Here is a 20,916-nt window from a genome sequence, read left to right as displayed (position 1 = left end):
TAGGGTGGTGAAGAACTGGAATGGGTTACCTAGGGAGGTGGTGGAATCTCCCTCCTTAGAGGTTTTTAAGGTCAGGCTTGACAAAGCCCTGGCTGGGATGATTTAGTTGGGTTTGGTCCTGCTTTGAGCAGGGGGTTGGACTAGATGACCTCCTGAGGTCCCTTCCAACCCTGAGATTCTATGATTCTATGATTCTATGCTGGGCTAGCTATCTGCGTAGAGCTGAGACAGCACACGGAGAAAACAGACACACGCACGTCAGCTGAGAACTGTCACAAGCACTGTATAACACGAAAGCCAACCATGACCAGCTTATTTTTTTTAACTCTGCTTTCACTATCTTTACTATGCCCCAAATCCTGTTTGTTAATTAAAACATGTTATGAACACATTCTAACACAACCTGTTTTCCTAGTCTGGATGCAGCCTTTGCATTGTTGTTTACACTGTACAAAGTGAGTGCCAAGTGGGTATATGATTTGCAAATGATTTACACCCATGTTGCAAAGGGGTAAAAGTCTACAAAACATGGAAGTCAGTGGAGAATTGGGCCCAGAATTTCTAGCCTATGTTAGTCACAAGCATATATGCTCTTGAACAAGAATTTTGATGGAAAATTAATTTGATGCAAAATTTGATACAAGCAATTCACAAGAGCGGGTCTATTTTCAGAACTCCAGCAAAAACAGCGGGTCCCAGCAGCTTCAGCTGTAGTTAAATCGATCTAACCCCTGGTGTAGATGCAGCTAGATAGATGCTTCTGTCCTTCTAGATACTGTTGCTTGGGGAGGTGGTGTTCCTACAGAGACAGATAAACCGCTTCTGTCACTCTAGGCTGCATTTACACTGAGGTTATGCCAGGATAGTCCCCGTAGTAGACATGGCCTGAGTCAGGGGACCCAGTTACCACACAGTTGGTCCCTGACTCAGCTGCAACAGGGTTAAAATGTTAACAGCCCAGTTAAAAGGACAAGGTTAAATCCTGTCTGTGCTCAACGTTTGAACTGTGTTGTAACTGGGTCAGAGGACAACCGTGTTGTATTGAGACTAGGGAACAGCAGTGTTTGAAAGCAGGTCTCCTCATTAGGTTAAAGCTAAAGTGTAGATGAGCCCTTTTTGTCTAGGACAATTTGGACAGAGAGCTGATGACTCAGTTACAGGTGTATTGTAGACAAGGGTTAGGCCCAATGGCCTGTGATGCAATGTTAGATGGGGTGGGATCTGAGTTACTACAGATAATTCTTTCCTGGGTGTCTGGCTGGTGAGTCTTGCCCACATGCTCAGGGTTTAGCTGATCGTCATATTTGGGGTCGGGAAGGAAATTTTCCTCCAGGGCAGATTGGCAGAGGCCCTGGAGGTTTTTCGCTTTCCTCTGCAGCGTGGGGCACGGGTCACTTGCTGAAAGGCTCTCTGCACCTTGAAGTCTTTAAACCATGATTTGGGGACTTAAATGGCTCAGACACAGGTTTGATACAGGAGTGGGTGGGTGAGATTCAGTGGCCTGCATTGTGCAGGAGGTCAGACTAGATGATCATAATGGTCCCTTCTGACCTTAAAGTCTATGATTCTATGAGTTTAACTCAGCCCCAAACACATTAACAGTCACTAGAGCTGGTTGAGAATTTTTTGCCACGATATTTATTTGTTGGAAAACATCAGTCTGTCTAAACAGACACTTTCCACAGGAAAGAGTCAGATTTGATGAATTTTTAAACTTGAAAAATTAAAGTTTTGAAATTGTCAAGTTGGTTCCTTTTGACACTTCTAAAATGAAGAATTCCAGCTTTCCACTTCAAAGCAACTTTGTTTTGAAATTTAAGCTAATTTTAGATTTTAAAAAAGTCAAAATTGAAAGACTGTTGAAATTACAGAAATAAAATGTTTCAATTTACCTGAATTTATTGTTATTTTTTGGTTAATCACATTTTTTTGAGATTTCAATTCTTCTTCCTGATTTGGCATGGGAAATTTTTTCAAAATCCTGTTAGTTTTTTTTCGTGGGACAGGAAAATTGTTTCCAGTCCAGCTACAAGCCAGTCTTGTCACAAAGCCAGCTTTATTACAACTACTACTATTTGGCTTTCCCCCCAGAAACAGCTACCTTCCCATGGCCTCAGTCTTTCATTCTGGGCGTTGAGCAATGTTTAGCCATTGCCAGTATGTCTGTGGTTAAATTGCAAACAAAGAGGAAGTCAGTTCAAGCTATTAAATTAGAAAGGACTTCTTGTCTCTTACAGAATGGTGTTGAAATGCTCCATTGAAATCATTAAACACTGGTCATCAGCCCAGTGCCATTCTGATACTGAGGGCTTGTCTATCTTAGTGCTGCCTACACACAAAAGTTACAGTATATTGGCTTAGTTAAATCAACAAACCTATTTCAGCTGAGTGCATTGACACTGTTAAGCTTGCATTGCACAAGTGACATTGTATTTCAAGGCTTGTGTTCATAGGACATCATGCAGCAGTAGTTTAACACTCTAAATGGGTAACAAAGTCCTTTATACTGCCTCCATGCCCACTGCATTCTGGGAAACTTGCTGTGAACTGTGGGATAACTACGGTATCTGAGGGAATTATGGGAGCAGGGGTCAAATGTCCATTCTCACTTTCACAGGATTCCAGAATTCACTGGTGCCTGCACTATTTCCAAATTGATCTCTGCCCCCAAGGATGAGGGCCAAATGAATGTAGTGCTTGCTAGAGGAATCTGCAGGCTGAGCAGCCTGGTAGAAGAGAACCTGTGCTTTGATGTGGCTCAGGTACTCCTATAAGATCTAGCTTTGGAGTAGTTATACTTGGTGGACCAATACTTTTGGGCTGGCCAATGAACACTGAATGGTTGAACTAGATCACTTTGGGGGGCCAACCATGGCTGCAGAAGGCCATGTTCCTGGAATTGTGGGCTGAGGGCTCGGCTACTCTCGAAACTCCAAAGTGTTGCCGCGGGAGCGCTCCCGTGGCAGCGCTTTGAAGTGCGAGTGTGGTCGCGGCGCCAGCGCTGGGGGAGAGCTCTGCCAGCGCTGCAGGTACTCCACCTCCCCGAGAGGATTAGCTTACAGTGCTGGGAGCCGCACTCCCAGCGCTGGGGCACTGTTTACACTGGCGCTTTACAGCGCTGTAACTTGCTGCGCTCAGGGGGGTGTTTTTTCATACCCCTGAGCGAGAAAGTTGCAGCGCTGCAAAGCGCCAGTGTAGCCAAGGCCTGAGTTTCTCCCAGCCCTGAAGCACAAGAACACCAGAATGAGACTATCCCTCTGCTTGGAGAAGCAAATGGCAATCTCACTATGAAAACATGGCACCCCAGATTACTGTCAGTATGCGGGAAGCAGTTTCAGTGACGCAGTTGCAGTGGAGGTCTACAAGACTATTCAGCTCCTCTGGGGTTCATTTTGATCAGCCAACACATTTTCAGATACAACTTGCCCTGTCTACATTAGAGTTTTACAACTTGTTTGTTAAAACATTTTGTCATGTTTAAAAAATACACTTGCTATCCTAGTCTAGACATGCTCTGTCTTGCACTGGGTGTTATTTCCCTCTGTGCAAAGTGGATGTCAAATGCTACCGGATCAGACCGTGACATTTTACACCCCATCTGCATACACTTTGCACAATTATAAACGGTGGCACATGTGAAAGAGCAGGGAAGAATCAGGAACAGAAAGTTCTTAGGTAGTACAGTAAACTCAGTATGACTTTGTTAGGGCTGGTCTACGCTGGGAACTTACATCGGCATAGCTACGTCTCAGGTCTGGTCTACACTACAGACTGAGGTTGACATAAGGCAGCTTACATTGACCGAACTCTGTAAGTGTCTACACTACAATGGGGCTCCTACCGATGCAAGTTGCCCACTACATCGACTTCATAACTCCACTTCCACAAGAGGCATAGTGCTTAGGTCGATACAGGTAGGGTGACACAGTGTCTGTGTAGATACTGTGTTAGTTACATCACCTGACAGCTCAGAGCCCCACCGCCGGGGCTGAAAGCTCAGAGTGCTGCTGCTGCCTTTCGCTGAAGGAATGGAAGGAGAACCTGAGCGCTCCCCCTGCCCCAATCCCGCACAGGGAGGCAGCTGGGCTCGGGCTCTCATTCCCTCCCGCCAATCCCTCACTGGGAAGCAGCAGCTGGGCTTTGGGCTGGCAGCTGGTGGGGCTCCAGTTGTCAGTGCCCCACGTTGTCAGTTACATTGGTGGAAGAGCTCCTGGTGAGGACACACACTGCTGACGGAAGGAGCTAGTGTGGACATGAAAAACTGCAGTAATTACTGCGGTGGCTGTATGTCAGCCTCGAGTATGTTGACTTAATTTTGCTGCGTAGACAAGACCTCAGGTGTGTGAAAAATCCACACCCCCAAGAAATGTAACTATGCTGACCTAACTCACAATATAGACCAGGGGTCTCAAACATGTGGCTTACAGAGTTATTTCCTGTGGCCCACCAAGCTCCCCTCCCCGCCAGTGCACCACATCCCTGCTCCTCTGCCTACCTTCAGGCGCTTCCTCCCGCCAAACAGCTGTTTGGCAGCGCTTAGTGTTTTCGGGGGGGGGAGGGGGGGGAGAGCGGGGAGCCGCACACTCAGGGGAGGAGGCGGAGAAGAGGCAGGGCAGGGGTGCGGACTTTGGGGAAGGGGTTGGAATGGGGGCAGGGAAGGGGTGGGAAGAGGCAGGGCAGGGGCAGGGCCTCGTGGAAGGGATGGAATGGGGGCAGGGCCGGGGCAGAGTGGGGGGCTTTTGTATCTTTATATTAAAAGGTGTCAGCGATGTGGCCCTTGGGCCAATGTACTAGTCCTCATGCAGCTTTCATGGTGATTTGAGTTTGAGATCCCTCGTATAGACAGTGCTAGGTTAATGAAAGAATTCTTCCATCAACCTAGCTACCATCTACCTGCAGTGATGGGGGAACCTCTCCGGTCGGCATAGGTGTGTGTGTGTATACTGAAGCCCTACAGCGGTGCAGGAGCAATGGTGCAGCTGAGCCACTGTAGTGTTTTCAGTGTAGATCTACCCTTAGCATGGCTGTTGAGGCCTTCAGCATTGGAGCTAGTTGAAGAAAGGTTTTATGTTGAGAAAAAAATTGAAAGCGATGAAAATTTTTTGTTTCATTTGAAACTTTGAATTTTTTTAAACAAAAAATTCAAACATGTTTTCAAAAAGTTTCACTTTAGCCATTTGTCACTTGTTTTTTTTCACCTTGGGAAAAAAAAGGTGAAGGGTAAAAAAGTGAACGGAAGTGGGGTGCTTTTTCCCTCCACTGATATAAAAACATTTTTTTAATGTTAGTGAGACAAGGTGAGTGAGGTAATATCTTTTATTGAGCCAATGTCTGTTGTGAAAGAGACAAGCTTTTGAGATACACAGAGCTCTTATTCAGGTCTTTTAATACTGAATTGTTTCACAGAAAAACTTGGAATTTCAAAGGACCCAGCATGATTCCACAAAACATTTTCATTTCTTCAAAACACTTTTTTTTTTTGCCAAAATTTGTTTTAAGTTGAAACATTTCAACCAGTTATATTGAGCACACATTAACCAAGGGATTAGATTTTAGTCACTTTACAGGTCATTTTTAGAGAGAAGTGTGCCCTCTTGTGTCTGACTGGTACAACTGCAGTTAACTATCATTGATTAGACTCTTCCTGTTGGTATGCATACTTCCACCTTTTCATGTTCTCTATATGTATAAATATCTCCTGTCTGTGTGTTCCATTCTATGCATCCGAAGAAGTGAGCTGTAGCTCACGAAAGCTCATGCTGTAATAAATTTGTTAGTCCCTAAGGTGCCACAAGTACTCCTGTTCTTTTTGCGGATACAGACTAACACGGCTGCTACTCTGAAACCTGGGAGTATGGTCTGTTTTATCTACTCCCATAGCAGGAAGATCACTGTGTAATCATTAACAATTTTCTAGAAGTAGAAGACTTTCACTAAATAGATGTTGGTCCTGAAGGGGCTGGAATGGAAGTGATGAGATCTGGCTTATGCAACAGATTCAAGAAACGGAAGAATTTATTACAGTGACCAGCTTGACACACAATGACAAGCTTCTAATTAAAAATGATTAACAAACCTATGATTACTACCCAGTTCCCAGCAAGAATTGGCTAATATCCCAGGCTTTGCTGTAGGGATTTACTAAGGGATTGTGTGCTGGACATAAGGGAGCATTTCTGGCTACTACGAAGCAGGATGGGACAGGGCAGGGGGCCTGATCCTCCTCTACCTTCCATCTCATGCAGAGGGTACAGAATGCTACCATATCAGGATGACAGTACATGTATATATGTCTACACAAGGTACAAAGCATGCCCTGGGACTAAAGTACCATATACCTCTGTTTTACTAGGACAGTCCCAATTTTTCATAGTTTTTCACTTTCACTGTTCTATTGTAAAAATGACAAAGGCACTTAATTCACTTAGGCATTTTACCCATAACAGCCCAGTGTCCCAGGAACATTTGGAACACCTGAAATGTCGCACCTGTTCATTTCATCAATCACAACATTTGAGGTTCTTCCTAACCCAAAATACTTATTTAAGATGTTCAGCTATAAATATGTAGAACATGTTCTGTGTTTGCCTGGAACAAACGTGTTTGGGGTAAAGAGAAAACCTGAACAAGCACATACACTATCAGAGCTATTTTGTTTTCCAGAGTGAATGTTAATGATACCTATTCAGTGTTTCATTATTAAGACTGCATGTCTGTAACGGAGGTCATGGAAGTCACAGATTACATGACTTTCCGTGACCTCTGTGACTTCTGCAGCAGTTGGTGTGGTTGGCCCTGCGCCGCTTCCCACAGCCACATCGGCCCGGAGCAGCAAACTGCGGCCAGTGGAAGCCACGCTCTGCCGAACCTGCAGATGCAGCAGGTAAACAAACCGGCCTGGCCCACCAGGGGGCTTATCCTGGCAAGTTGTGGGCCAAAGGTTGCGGATCCCTGAACTAAAGTATGTTTACACTACGAAGCCTATGTCAGCATAGCTGTAGTGGCATAGGCCCCTTTCTCTCTCCCCCCCCACCTCGCACATGCCGTATACGCTAACAGAAGGAGTTCCAAACATCGTTAACAGATGCCCTCTTCTGTCAACACAGCTGCATCTACACTGGGAGTTTTGTCAGCATGCCTACATAGGTCAGGTGTGTAGTTTTTTTTCACACCCCTAACATAGCTATGCTGGCATAACTTTTAAGTGTACACCAAGCTTGACACAGCCCAAAAATGTGGAGTGCGCAAAAGTGGCTTAAAGCTCTGGTCACAGTTCAAGGCAACAGCACCTGCATTCCCCTTCCATGGCCCAGCAAGGGCACCCACTTCTAGGCTCCTCAGCTGTCACCTTTCTTGGGCGGAGACTAGGGTGACCAGATGTTCCAATTTTACAGGGACAGTCCCGATTTTTGGGTCCTTTTCTTATATAGGCTCCTATTACCACCTACCCCCGTCCTGATTTTTCACACTTGCTGTCTGGTCACCCTAGCGGAGACCCACGTCTCGTTCTCTCCTGATCATGGCTTTTTCCAGGCTGCACAGTTCCCTGCCTATGCTGTGAGATCCCCAGAAAGCCAGACTGCATAAACCAACATGCAGCTGCCATTTGCTTTCTCCTCAGAGACTATAAACAGCATAATTGTCCACAGTTGTGTTCCCACACAGCTTTTTCTAGGGAAGCACATTTATTCTTAAGGAGAAAGTAGTACTGAGAAAATAATAACAAGTAGGGATGTAAAATATTAAATGGTTAACCAGTAAGCATTAGTCTTACCTGTTAACCCACCTTAACCATTAACCCCCAGCCCCAGGCCAGCCAGCGCAACCCCAGCTCCTCTCCTTTTAATCGCTTAACTGATTGAACAATATAACTTTAAACGTTTAAATGGTTAACTTTTAAAACAATATTTAGATCCCTAATTAAAAAACCTACATACATGCTAGAAAGCTTACCAGATGCCTCCTCAACTTCAATCCTTACAACCCTTCTCAGAAAGGACACTCTGTGCAGGAGGGCCTCAATCCTATCTGTTTGCTGGATCAGAAAGGAGGCCTGCCTCTGAGCCAATTTAAATTCAGAGCCTAAGAAAATGTGCCTAATCACCCCTCAATGTTTTTAGTTCCTGGAAGGCTGTGGTCCACCTCCCCCATGGTATTAAGTACAATCCCTGGCCCACGATGATACATAAAGTTAATACAAACAAAATCTCCCAAAGATATTGCAGGAAATTGCCATATCTATCACAGCTTCCAAACCCAAACACAGCAATGGAGCATCCTAGAAGGTTCACCGACCTTGTTCGCTGTGTGTGCGCGCACACGTGGTGGTGGGGATGTCTTTCAGATAAGACTTCAAAAATTAAGGGCCTCTGTCTATACTGCATGGACATTAAAGACCCCAGGTCCTGACTCTCCATCATTCTGTACCTTGTGCACTCATTTACAGTGGTACAATGCAAATGTAAAATGCTACACCCACTTTACATTTGCTTTGCCTGTTAGAAATGTCTTCATAAGGTGCACGGCAATAGAGAATCAACCTCCACTTCCTCCCCCACTTTTTTAAAGCTAAAACTCAATTTTCCTAACTCTGAAGGATGAAGCTCTGAGTCAGCCCTGCTGGAATTACAGTTTGCAATTCCCTGGCATTTAAGGATGTCAATCCTGATGTCTAGGGTAAGCCACCAGCCTTGCTGCACATCATTGTGTGTATGTTTTATAACAGATGGAATGAAGAATGGAATATCTGCCATCATTTAAAACTATGTAACAGTGACTGTACAGATCTGATTTAAGATAACAAATTAAGATAATATTGTCCCCAGGATGCTAAATATGGGACAATTATGCATTTGGGCAGTTCTGAAGCAGTTATGTTTGATTTGTCCCCATGGTGAGGCAGTACATGTTCCGACTTATTTTTAAACCAACCTACATTTATAATCTCTGCTTTAAGAGCAAAACCCAATTTAGCCTTAACCATGAAACCATGACTAGTGCCTCCATAATAAGACGACTATAAAGACCCCTTCATTGTAGAGAGAAACTTTTCAGAGTCTAAACAGTGGAACCATTTTAACCTTTCCAAGGGTTTAAACTTGCCACACATCATGAAATATAAAGGAAAATGACAAAAAGCAATGTCAGTGTTTCCATCAAAGACCTCATTTCTCAGGGAACAGATATAATACTGCAGTTCAGGTGAAATAACAGAAAATAAGGAAATTTGGCCATTCGTTGTAGAAACTGAAAGAATGTTCCCAGAACATTGTTAAGGTCCCTTCCTATGCTGTGCAGTGATGGTCTATAAATGGGTTACAGGCTGTTCTTTGCCACTAACCTGTCTGACTGCAGAATCTAAAGAAATCTGCAAAATGGTCCAGAGGTCCATGCTACGTTAACAGTTGGGGGTGGGTCTCAGTTCCAGTCCTTTTCTCTCCAAGGCCAGCCTGAGTTGGGAATGCTGCAGCTGGTCAATATTAATAGCAATACGAGTTACTCTTGCTACCTGGAGAGGTCTATGCCTGCTGATTTGTTTTTATAGTGAACAGAATGCTAATTTCTGTCCTGCTTAGAGGATGCTGCCAGGGTGGGCATGTTCCAAGAAGGAACAGGACTTGTGTCCTGCCTTATTGCAACAATATTTTTTCCCCCAGGAAGAGTCTCTTATTATGGGCCCAAATCTTCTAGTCTCCATGCACTTAAAACTCCCACTGGTGTCAACGGAATTTCTGGAGGTGCACTGATTGGAGGACTGGGCCCTAAGGTGTTAGAAGATTAAGGCTTCAAACAACCCTTTTCCCATTTCACACAACGAAAACCTGCCCATTCTCCTTGGGGGATACAGGAGCCCCAAAGATCCTCAGCAAGTAGGAGGAGTGCAGTGTCAGCAGCAGACTCTCCTTTCCTCTGTGGCAGTCCCATCATGGGCACTCCACGGGGATGGGGCACCTGTTCAGTTTGGGAGGTGGAGCAGGGGCAGTCTTTGCCATTCTACCCTCCCTTGGAAGGGGATATCCGCACTTAGGCTGTTATTGTTTGAAGCAGTGTATCTCAGGCTGTGTTCACCTTTGAAGGGAGATTTGCACAGGTGAAGGCAGCCTGCCTAGAGAGAGAAGGATCTAGAGGAGCAGGAAGGGGGGATTCCTGGGATCAAAAGAGTGGGCTCTTCTGTGTCCCCATTTGAGGATGGGGTTTCAGGGGAATTCCACGTGATGACGACCTCTGAGTTTCCAACCTCTTCAGGGAGAGCACAGGTTAGCCTCTTGTTGGGTAACTTCTACATTTATACTCAGTGCAGAGGAATTTGTGCATTAAAAACAAACAAGAATAAGAACCCAGATGACTCCAGCTTTTGAGAATCTCTTTGTCCAAAGGTTAGAGATTTAGCTCCTGCCTGTACAGTTTGGTGTTTGTGGGTCTGTTTTTCAGCCCCACGGTGCTAGGCACTGCACAAACATATAAATAGTCCCAGTGTGCAAGCCTCATTTTGCAATGGTGCAGTATGTCTATCTTAGGTGTTTTCATCAGCATCATTATACTGCTGCGAATTTTCCTAACTCTAGACAAGCCCTTTTGAAATATGCCTTAGAAGTCATTGTGCAATCTCAGCCAGCAGATGTCTCCTTAATACACACTCTAGCTCAATTCACACACACAGCTTAACAGGGAAATGGACTTTCCATTAAAGCCATTCAAATTATATAGTCAGACATTCTGTATTTCCTGGCTGGTTCATGAAAACCTGTAATGCATATTCCACTTAGAAACAATTCTGCCAACACATCATTTGTATCAAATGATAGTTTACACATTTCATCCAGAAAGAACCCCAAACCAAATTATAAACACCATGTGCTGGATGTGCCACACCCAGTGCTGAGATGCAGCCGTGTCTGGGGTGAGAATGGCAGCTCTTTAACAGCATACAGCAACACTACACAACAGTATTTGCTCAAGTGTTATTTCTAAGGACATTTGCATTAATACAGGATCTCTGCTTTCTTTCTATTTTGGCTGCTTGGCTTCAACTCAAACTGTAATCCTCTGCTTGTTGTTTGTGACTTCACAATTGATTGCTATGGAAACAATTTTGATGTCATGGAGAATTATTAGTTCAGGTAGGGAGAAATAAGCAGCAAGAGCAAATACATTCTTAAGAAACAAAGAGCCTGTTTACATGCAAATGCCCGTGTGTGGTAAGGGGGTGAGGGAACAGAAATGCAGCTAATCTATAAGCAGTCCGTTTCCAGAGAGATTTGGCAGTTTCCAATAATGCAACAGCAGCTTTTTAATATTTAACTGGCAAGAATTTCACTTGTAAAAAATGCAAATAAACTGAAAAGTGAAGATTCAAATATCTAGTCAAATCTATCTATCCAACAAGCTTATCTATCAAGAGCCACTGACCTGCTGGGTGACTTTGGGCAAGTCCCTTCCACTCTCTGTGCCTCTACTTTCCCTCAACCTGTTACCTGTCTGATCTATTTAGACGGTAAACTCTTCAATACAGAGACCATCTTTCACTATGTTCACATACTGCACCTAGCACAAGATCTTGGCTGAAGCCTCTAGATGTTACAATTTGTAACAAAACAGATGAATTTGTAGGGAGAAAGGTGAAAAATCATAGTCAATAAGGGGAAATTCTAAATATGACTCATGGCTGTAGGCTGGGAACTTTGCATGTCTGACAAGGTAAGTAGGGGTCAGTCCTAGTCAGTGCATGGATAAAGGAACACCTACGTGGTGCTGGTTACTTAGAAGGCGATGTTCATCCCTGAGTTGGCACTGAAGCTAATGCCACAGCCTGGTGATGGAGGGGTGTGGAATGGGCTCTCTTTTGGATGAGAAAGGAAATTGAAGTCCTCACCAGTTATCTTCATCAAACATCTTGCCGTTCTCTTCACAAGAATAGGGGCATGAACTTGTGTCCTAGAGCAAAAGGGGGTTCTGCCTCTATTCACCAGTCTACCATCCACTTCCGTGCCTGCCCCATTTTGTTTCCCTTTCAGCCCCCCACAGATTCCTCTCTCCCAATTACCCTGTACCCCATTCTGCCCCCACAGCCCCAGACCTGCCTCCCCATGTCCTCTATTAGTCATCAACTAATTAGCCCGCACCAGTTCCAACCCCCATTACCCTCTCATCCTGCCCCCACCAGCTCCAACCCCCATTACCGCCAGCCCCACCCCATTACTCCCCCACCCTACCCTTACCCTCTCACCCCCACCAGTCCCTGCCCCATTACCCTCTCATCCCCACCAGCTCCAACCCCCATGACCACCCCATCCCATAAGTCCCCCACCAGTCCTTGCCCCCACTACCCCCTCACCTGCCCCATTACCCTCTCACCCCCACCAGTCCCTGCCCCATGACCACCCCATCCCATAAGTCCCCCACCCTGCCCCCTTGCCCCCACCAGTCCCTGCCCCATGACCACCCCATCCCATAAGTCCCCCACCCTGCCCCCTTGCCCCCACCAGTCCCTGCCCCCATTACCCCCTCACCTGCCCCATTACCCTCTCACCCCCACCAGTCCCTGCCCCATTACCCCCTCACCCTGCCCCATTACCCCCTCACCCCCACCAGTCCCTGCCCCATTACCCCCACCAGTCCCTGCCCCATTACCCTCTCATCCCCACCAGCTCCAACCCCCATGACCACCCCATCCCATAAGTCCCGCACCTTACCCCCTTGCCCCCACCAGTCCCTGCCCCCATTACCCCCTCACCTGCCCCATTACCTTCTCATCCCCCCCTGCTCCGACCCCCATTAGCCCGTTGCCCGGCCCCTTTACCCTTTCTCCCACAGCAGCCCCACCCATTACCCCCTCAATCCCGCCAGCCCCTGACCGCACACCCGCCCCATTACTCCCTCCCTCTCTCGCCCCAGGCTCCTGGGCGCTGAGGCTGTTGCCCGCGGGGCGGGGCGGGGTGGGGGAGGCGCAGACTGGCTGAGGTGGCTGCCCAGTTCCCGGGGCTCCGCGCGCCACCACCACCACCGCCCCCGCGCTGAGCTGAGGGGAGGCGGCGGGAGGGTCATGCCCCAGAGTGACGGCTAAGCTGACCCCGCCCCTGAACGTTCTCTCCTCCCTTCAATTGAAGCGCCAAAGCGCGCGCCAACTCCATGCCCCACCCCTACCCCCACCTGATTGGCCGGAGCCCGCCCCGCCCTCTATGTGAGCGACAACGCTAGGGCCAACCAGCCGCCGCGGAACCCAGGCCCCCGCCCTTCCTCGGGAAGCGGGCGAGGCCTGCACCTGACGTAAGACGAGAGGGTAGCAACAGTTGCCTCGAGACCCCGCGCGAGGCGCCATAGTGACCGTAGTCCTGGAGACTGTTACTTGCCAACGGTAGCAACACGCAGCCCCGGCAGCCGGAGCCCAGCGCAGCCCGGGGAGCCCGGCGGGGAGGGCAGGTGAGAGGGCAGGGATGGGATGGGGTCCCTGAGGGGAGGCGCCCCCACCCCCTTTGGGCTGCGACAAGACCGGCCCAGGGGCTGGAGTGACCCGGTGAGCGAGCTGGGGTGAAACTGGTTTGGGGGCGAAGGGCAGGAACGGCTTTGGGTTTGTGCGGGGTGGGGGGGTGGGGAGCAGGAGTGACTCCGATTTGGGTGAGGGGGGAGGAGGGGGCAGCAGTGGCTCTGGTTTGTGCTGCGGGGCTGGAGTGACTTTGGTTGGGAGGCATGGAGGGGGGCTGGAGTGAGGTAGACTAGTGTGAATTCGTGGCAGGGGGCAGGAGTGACTCCAGTTGTGGGGGGTGGAGGGGGCGGGAGTTGCTGGATTGGTGTGGACTAGTGTGACTCTAGTTCGGGGGGGGCCCTGGAGTGACTGGTTATAGGAGAGGGAGGCTGAAGAGTCTGTGGAGGGACAAGGAGGCTGGAGAGATTCTGGCTTATGTGGGTGGGGGCTGGACTGACTGATCCGGAGGAGTGGAGCTGGAGTGAATCTTGTTTGTGTGGCAGTGTGAGGGGACCTGGAGTTTATCTGACTTCAGAGGAGGTGGGAGTGGAGTTAATCTAGTTTGTGCCGTGGCTTCTCCCCTGGCTTTTGGCTGCATGCTATTTATTATTAATGTAACTTATTTTCCTGCTGCATCTTTGCAAACTTTTTCCTGTGGGTGTTGGGAGCTGTTGCTCAGAGGTTTCTCTGCCCAGCCCCTGCCTGAGGTATTTTTGGTGGGGGAGGCTTATCATCAGATGATGTACACACCACACTGGCCTCTTCTCTGTATTGGAGAGAGCCTGCCACAACACCACTCTCCTCCCAACACTTTCTCCTGCCTTTTCCTTTTAGTGAAATGTTGCCTTTAACCAACTGCATAGTGAAGGTGAATTAATTGTTCTTACCCTTTCTCATAATACAAGATCAAGGGGACATTCAGTGAAATGGAAAGGTAACAAATATAATATTGATTAAATGCTTTTTTTTTTACCCAATGCATATGTAACCTGTGGAACTCACTACCACAAGAGTTTAGCAATATTTTACAGGGGATTTGACATATGTAGATATTGAGAGCATCTGCTGTTTTCATTAGCTAGGATAAGATTGTATAAAGTATCTAAACTCTTGTGTTTCTGGGCATAAACAAACCTCCACTGATCGAGGTTAAGAAGAAACTTCCCCTGTGGGTAGATTATTCCTTAATTGTCCACTACAGAGTTTCTTGCGCTTTCCTCTGAAGCATCCAGTTCTGGCCACTGTGAAAGACAAGGATACTAGATAAAATGGAACCATGTTTCTCTGAAATATTTTTTTCCCATTTTTTTAAGGGTTTGGGTTTTACATTTTCTCTCATTTATTTTCTTTCTTTCTTTTCATTTAATTTTAATCTCTTTACTTCCCTTTCTTTTCTATCACTCTTATTCTGTAACTTTTCCAGTAACCACCATCATGCAAAATGATTTAATAGGTTTCTTTTAAACTTAGTTACCTTCTCTTTTAAACAAAAAAAACAACAACAACAACAACCCAACAAATAAAAATCAGCCTTGGGACTCAAGTGTGGCAATGAGTTGTGTTTCTTTACCCTCTGGTTATCTTGAAGGTGGGAAAATTGATACAAATGTTAGGGAGTTCAATACCTCTAATGATGATAAATTATTTCTTCCTATTTTTGTGCCCTGAATTTCACATTTTGATGTTTTGTTTTGAACAAAAGTGTTCCCTGAAAGAACAATTAGTTGGTACATAGCACTGGCCAAAGTAACCCATTACTACTTCTCCTTTTCACATTGTAAGTTTCTGGATGCATGGCATGAATGTAAATTAAAAAGAAGGAAAAATGGTAGCTGACTCAAGTAGCTTCTTTTTAAAGGAACTTGCATAAACATTGCTCCCTTTTTCCTCCTCCCCTTTTTCTCCTGGGCTTTTATATTAACTTTACATCTAGCGAAACTAGTTTGGTTTCTACCTGTCATTTATTTGATTTGATTCTCTGGAACTAGCAAGTCTCACTCTCTGTTTTCTCTGCAGTTTGAGTAATATGTGAAAATCTAAATAGGAACTTTGTGAAGCAGGTGCAGGCTATTCTTCACTTGATTGCTTCTGTTTATTTTGAATAACACATGTTGTGATACACCAAATATCAATGTAAGAGAAGATCCACCTCAAATGTGTCTATTTAAGACTGAGTTCCTGTAGACTGACTACATCATTCCATTTTTTAACTTAGATACTAATCATCCTACCTTTTTAATCTTTTTTGTTGAAAGATGCAAAATCTTGTTTGCTTATAGTACTTGAGGTAGAGTTGAGTGAATACCTCGCAACAAATGATATAATTTATTTTTCTGCACTTGGAATATGCACAAACAGATTATCGACTTCTTCAATTACATTGTTCAATTAACATGTTTTCGTTCAGTTTGTTTGGACTAAGAATAGTTTCCTGTAAATATACAATAATCGCTACTCAAAATAACTTGATTAACGGTGATTGGTCAGAAGGAAAGATAATCTTGTGCTTACAGCTTTGGACTTGGACTCCAAAGACTGTGCTCTAGTTCCTTAGGGCCAGGTTTTCAGTATTCACAATTGGAACCAGACTTTTAAAAGTACCTAGCACTCAGTAGCTCCCCCTGTAATACTTATGGCTACATTTTGAAAACCTGCTGCTGTGAGGTCTTTTTGAAAATCTTGGTATTGCCAGCACTGTTCAAAAGTCATGAGATTAATTTAAAAAGAAACCAGCATTTATTGTTTAAAATGTGCCTTCTGTTTTTAGAGCCTCTAGACTTCATGTTTTCAAGCTCCTCTCTGAAACCATGAGGGCTAGAAATGGACTCTTTTTAAAGGAAAGGTAAGAGTCTCATGTAATTATCTGACTGCAGGAGGTGGGGCTTTAAGAAAAACAACAAATATTGTGAGAATTGGCATCACTGACGTATTTCTCTGTGCCTTGGTTCCCAGTCTGTAAAATGGGAATGATACTGGTGCTGAAAGGATAATGAGAGGATGAATGTTTGTGAGATCTTCCAGTACTACAGAGGACTAAGGGAGGGGCATAGAAGGTTGCATGGTATTGTTTCTGTTCTCTGAAAGTCTGCACAAGCCCTTCTGGCTTGGCTATGCACAAATTAGAAATTTATTTTCTATATAATCTTGGGTATGTGACTTGGAAACTTGTTTTCTGTGAAGTTTTGTGCCAGTTCCGTATATCTCTTAAATCTCTGCTTTATCACAATAATACAGGACCAGACACGGGGAAGTTCTGAGTACTCACAACTTCCACTGAAATCAAAGGACGTTGTGGGTATTTGGTATCTCTCAGGATCAAACCCTTGAATTGCAAATTTATAACATCAGTGCTAAAGGGAAATAAATCACAGTTACTTATATTTAACCCAGACTGTTTCTTTTTATCCTCCACTCATATGATTTCTAAGCCAAATTTGTTCAGGACTGATATGAGACTGTCTAATCTCAATGGTTAACAACTGTTTCTTTTCTTGCTGGTTCAAAATTAATAATTGCATAGAAAAACAAATTACTTTGGTAGTTTTTTAAATAGCTTTATGTTTGTGAAACTTCAGAAGACTGACAAATCTTAACTTTAATAGAGACCTGGTTTCTTTTTTTAAATACAGTCTGAAAACATAGATGATTGAATTTATATTTTGCCCAATTGTCCAGAATTAGTACTGAAAATGTTCTCTGAACCAAAAGTATCATATGGAGCACAAAAACATATAATGACGAGGGCCTTGCTGATTTAATAGCATATATTAATGCTACACTCTTCAGCAAAAGTTTCTGCTGAAGACTGCTGAGATATATTTAAACCAGTTTCCCCCTCTCTGCTTTTCTAGAAACAAATGCCAGCACAGTTAAAGTCTGGAAGCATGCCAGCTGGAGCAAAGTGTTGTCCTGACCAGCATGCCAGGACTTGAAGTGGGGTGCTGAATAGACAGTCTAGCTTACTTGAGCATTGGTAACTGCAATCCTGTGATTTGAGATTATATTTCTGATATGTGAAACATACGGATTTTTCTTTTGTTCTGTCTGTGCTTTGAGACTAGGTATTTTGTCTTATTCCTTTATTCAATTCTTTATTCCTGTGTTCAAACACTCGCAAATCCACCTTATTGTCTGAGAACGTACTGGCGTTCTTCAGTTAAACTGTCCCAGTGTCGGTGTAGCATGTGAACTAATTATGTTGCCCATTAACAGATTCACATCATAATGTATCTTTTCAGGCTGAACCATGTACACATTAATACATTAGGTAACAGGGAACCCACTTATAGAGAATTTGTGTTCATAATGAACAATGCAAGACATGAATTATTCCTGTGCACTGCACTGTGCGAATCATATTTCCAGCTACAGGGAATCCTCAGCTTTGAATGAAGTTGTTCTATGAAAACCTGCTGTACTTTTGTCTCAACTAGCTATTAAAGAACAAATAGAAAATACCAAAATTCTGCAGACACCATTCAGCTGTTTGGTTTTTTTAAGCATGTTGAGTTGTGTTTAGACATATGATTTCATCTCTTGGATCAGTGAAGGAATTCTGTTACTTCCTCTTGTTTAAAGAATGTTCATATTTACTTCTGACAGGGAGGTAGTCCTTTTTATTCTGTATGAAGTTGAAAAGCGTGGGACACTTTTGAGGTGTGGTGATGAGACTAGAAGGAAACACTTCAGGAGATTTCTGTGCAATGTAAAAGTGGTAGGACTTCTGCCAACCATGACCGTCAAAAATTTTTGATTTGTGTTCTGTTGATTTGGTGCTAGGTAGGGTTCAAAGATCTGTACCAGTGCCAAATAAGGGCATTTGTAAAGTAATTTACATATCACAATGAGTCTAGATTGTTTTGTTATTGTTTAGAAGAGAGTTTATTCTCCCGAGCATAACGTTGTCTAATGCAGGAAGACTTCCCAGCCTAGTTGACTTCTACTATACTTGTGTTAATCTCTGCTAGAAATTTAGCCTTCTTAATAACTGGGCATTGCAGTTACACTTTCAAAGGGACCAGTATCACAAAACACTATGGTGAAGATGAGTGTGTGGAAGACATGCGCAAGTGTAATGAATCATCTATAGATACATAATGCAATCATATGTGGATACATACCTATGTGAGTATTTACAAAGTAACAGCAGACAAAGAAAACTGATGTTCACACATTCATCTTGTTCTTTTTGGGACATTTGTTAGAAGAATTATTTAAACGAGGAATAGCTTTTGGGACTGGGGATAGACTGTATAGATGTGATAGCACACGTGTCCTCACCATCACCATGTACTATCACTCATGATGAAGATGGACCCACTCGGCCAGATTCATCCCTGGTGTAACTCAGTGATGTCCTTGGACTTACCCCATGGGTGAATTGGGCTCACTCTTATTAACAAATACCTGGGAGCTAACTTCCAAAATCTTGTCCTATGTGTGAGGAAATGCATATAGATGTGTCCTAGGCCAAAATTGAATGTAGTCATGATCTTTGTGTCAGAGTCGGTATGTTATCCATTCAGCTTCAAAGAGTACAACTGATGAGACTGGTTTTTATTACCATCACAGCTATTTGCATGTTACAACTAAATCTTCTGATGGGCTTATTAGGTCTTCTGATATTAAAAAACAAACAAAACAAACCTGGGACACTCTGATTTTTTTTAAGGGATGGCTGGTTCCTTTGAAAGGAATGTGTTTATTTTAGTATCTTTTGAAAATGGCTTATTATGCTGAAACGGGCATTTTAGAGGAGATGATCATATACAGGTATTAGTGAATTTAGGCTGGAGCAACTGCACACCTCTTAGCCACCCACCTGTATCCAGAATGGCTAGTAAATATAGACTCTTGAACCCTAAAGTGAGGATTAGTTATAGGAAAAGATATGAGCAGGATGCAATATTGACCTTATGAAATTTTAAGTCTGCTTACTGGAAACAACCTCTAGTGTAGTAAAGCATGTATACACCTACTGAATATATATGAATATGCTCTCTGTTGCTTCTGCCTTCGTGGAAATGTTATTTTTCATTATCTGATTCTTTGTCTGTATTTGTGTGGTTTATTTTGATACCCATTTAGTGTGAATCATGTAGCTTTGGCTGCATCTGGCTCTAAACACAGATGGCTTCCCATTCCAGAACTAGATTTTAAAGTGTGCCCAGCTCGTATGTAAGTCGCAGGATGGAATTAAGATGTGTCCTGCATTAATGTACAAGTTGCTGATGGAACTTTATTTCTGCAGAGGTACTGGAGTTGCTAAAAGAAAGTGTCCTGGGAGACTTCATTATCTGTGTCTGACAATTCTTAATTATTTGTATTATGGTAATGCCCACAGGCCTCAATAAAAGATCAGGTGCCCCATTGTGCATGGCACTGGTACAGAGACATAACTAAGGCCATGTCTTCTACATTATGGACAGTATGGGGCTGTAGCTATGCTGTTGTAACCCTGTAGCGTATACACAGATTACAGCAATGGAAGGAGTTTTTCCATCAGTGTAGGAACACCACCTCCCCGAGTAATGGTAGCTAGGTTGACAGAAGCGTTCTTCCATCAACGTAGCTGCGTTTACAGCGGGGGTTAAGTCTGCAATTTTTACACCACTGAGCACTGTACCTATGTTGACCTAACTTTTAAGAGTAGACCAGGCTTAAGAAAGTTCCTGCCTCAGAGACCTGACAGTCTAGGAGTGTGACAAGATACGGCAGATAGAGAAAAGTACAGGGGACAAGGTGAGGTAATGGTAAAATGAACATATTAAGCATACTGAGTAGTAGCCTCAGCTCACCACCTGCCTAGGCATTGTCAGACTGCTCTTCAGAGTTAGCTTAAGATCCTATGGCCACCATGACAACCATGGGACTGTCCCAGACAGTTTCTGGCTCAACATTCAGCTGGCCAAACACTGGAATTTGGGTTTGGGGATGGAATTAGAGGTAACAGGGTAACTAATCTGTGGAATTTGCTGTTGGATGATATTGTTGAGGTCAAGACTTTTAGTAGGATTCAAAAAAGGATTGGCCATTGGTTTGGTTAAGAAGATCCACATTTATGTTAGATGGGGTGCAAAAAGGGATATATATACCTTCCTGCTTCAGGGCATAAGCTAATTGTTGACTGATGGGGGCTGGGAAAACAAGGATTCCCCTACGGCAAATTATTCCATAGTGTTGAACTTTGGGTGGGGAGGAGGTGGTTGTTTGGTACTTTTCTCTGGAGCACTTTGTACTGACCAGTGTCAGAGGCAGGTACCAAATTAGATGGGTTACTGGTTTGACCCAGTATAGCAATACTTAGAGGTCACAGACTGACCACTATCTTTTCAGTTCCGGGACAAGTGTAAAGGTCTTCTTTTGATAGCCCATCCTCAGTGACTAATGGGAATGTGCTAGGTTTCAGAAGTCTCTGAAGGAGAGCATTACCTTATCCACAGGCCACTCAGCCA

At 44.4% G+C, this 20,916-nt stretch overlaps 2 protein-coding genes across 6 annotated transcripts in view; one reads left to right on the top strand and one right to left on the bottom strand.

Moving 5' to 3' along the window:
• The window catches only part of ACSBG2 (acyl-CoA synthetase bubblegum family member 2), a 55,917-nt gene extending 44,017 nt beyond the window's left edge, over positions 1-11,900 (bottom strand). Inside the window, exon 1 of the mRNA XM_044998270.1 lies at positions 11,873-11,900. Coding sequence (XP_044854205.1) covers positions 11,873-11,885 — 13 coding nt within the window. The 5' untranslated portion in view covers positions 11,886-11,900. The remainder of the gene's footprint in view (positions 1-11,872) is intronic.
• Positions 11,901-13,222: 1,322 nt separating this feature from the next.
• Positions 13,223-20,916, top strand: part of RFX2 (regulatory factor X2) — a 97,906-nt gene continuing 90,212 nt past the window's right edge. For 2 of the 5 annotated variants that reach the window (XM_044998276.1, XM_044998275.1), the window contains exon 1: positions 13,223-13,419. The gene's annotated coding sequence lies outside the window, so the exon portion shown is untranslated. The other 3 variants (XM_044998279.1, XM_044998278.1, XM_044998277.1) reach the window with 2 other exon arrangements.

This window comes from Mauremys mutica, chromosome 24 (genome assembly GCF_020497125.1).
Source record: "Mauremys mutica isolate MM-2020 ecotype Southern chromosome 24, ASM2049712v1, whole genome shotgun sequence".
NCBI classification, from domain to species: Eukaryota; Metazoa; Chordata; order Testudines; family Geoemydidae; genus Mauremys; species Mauremys mutica.
The sequence above is the reverse complement of the archived record's forward strand: the minus strand, read 5'-3'. Positions and strand labels throughout refer to the sequence as shown.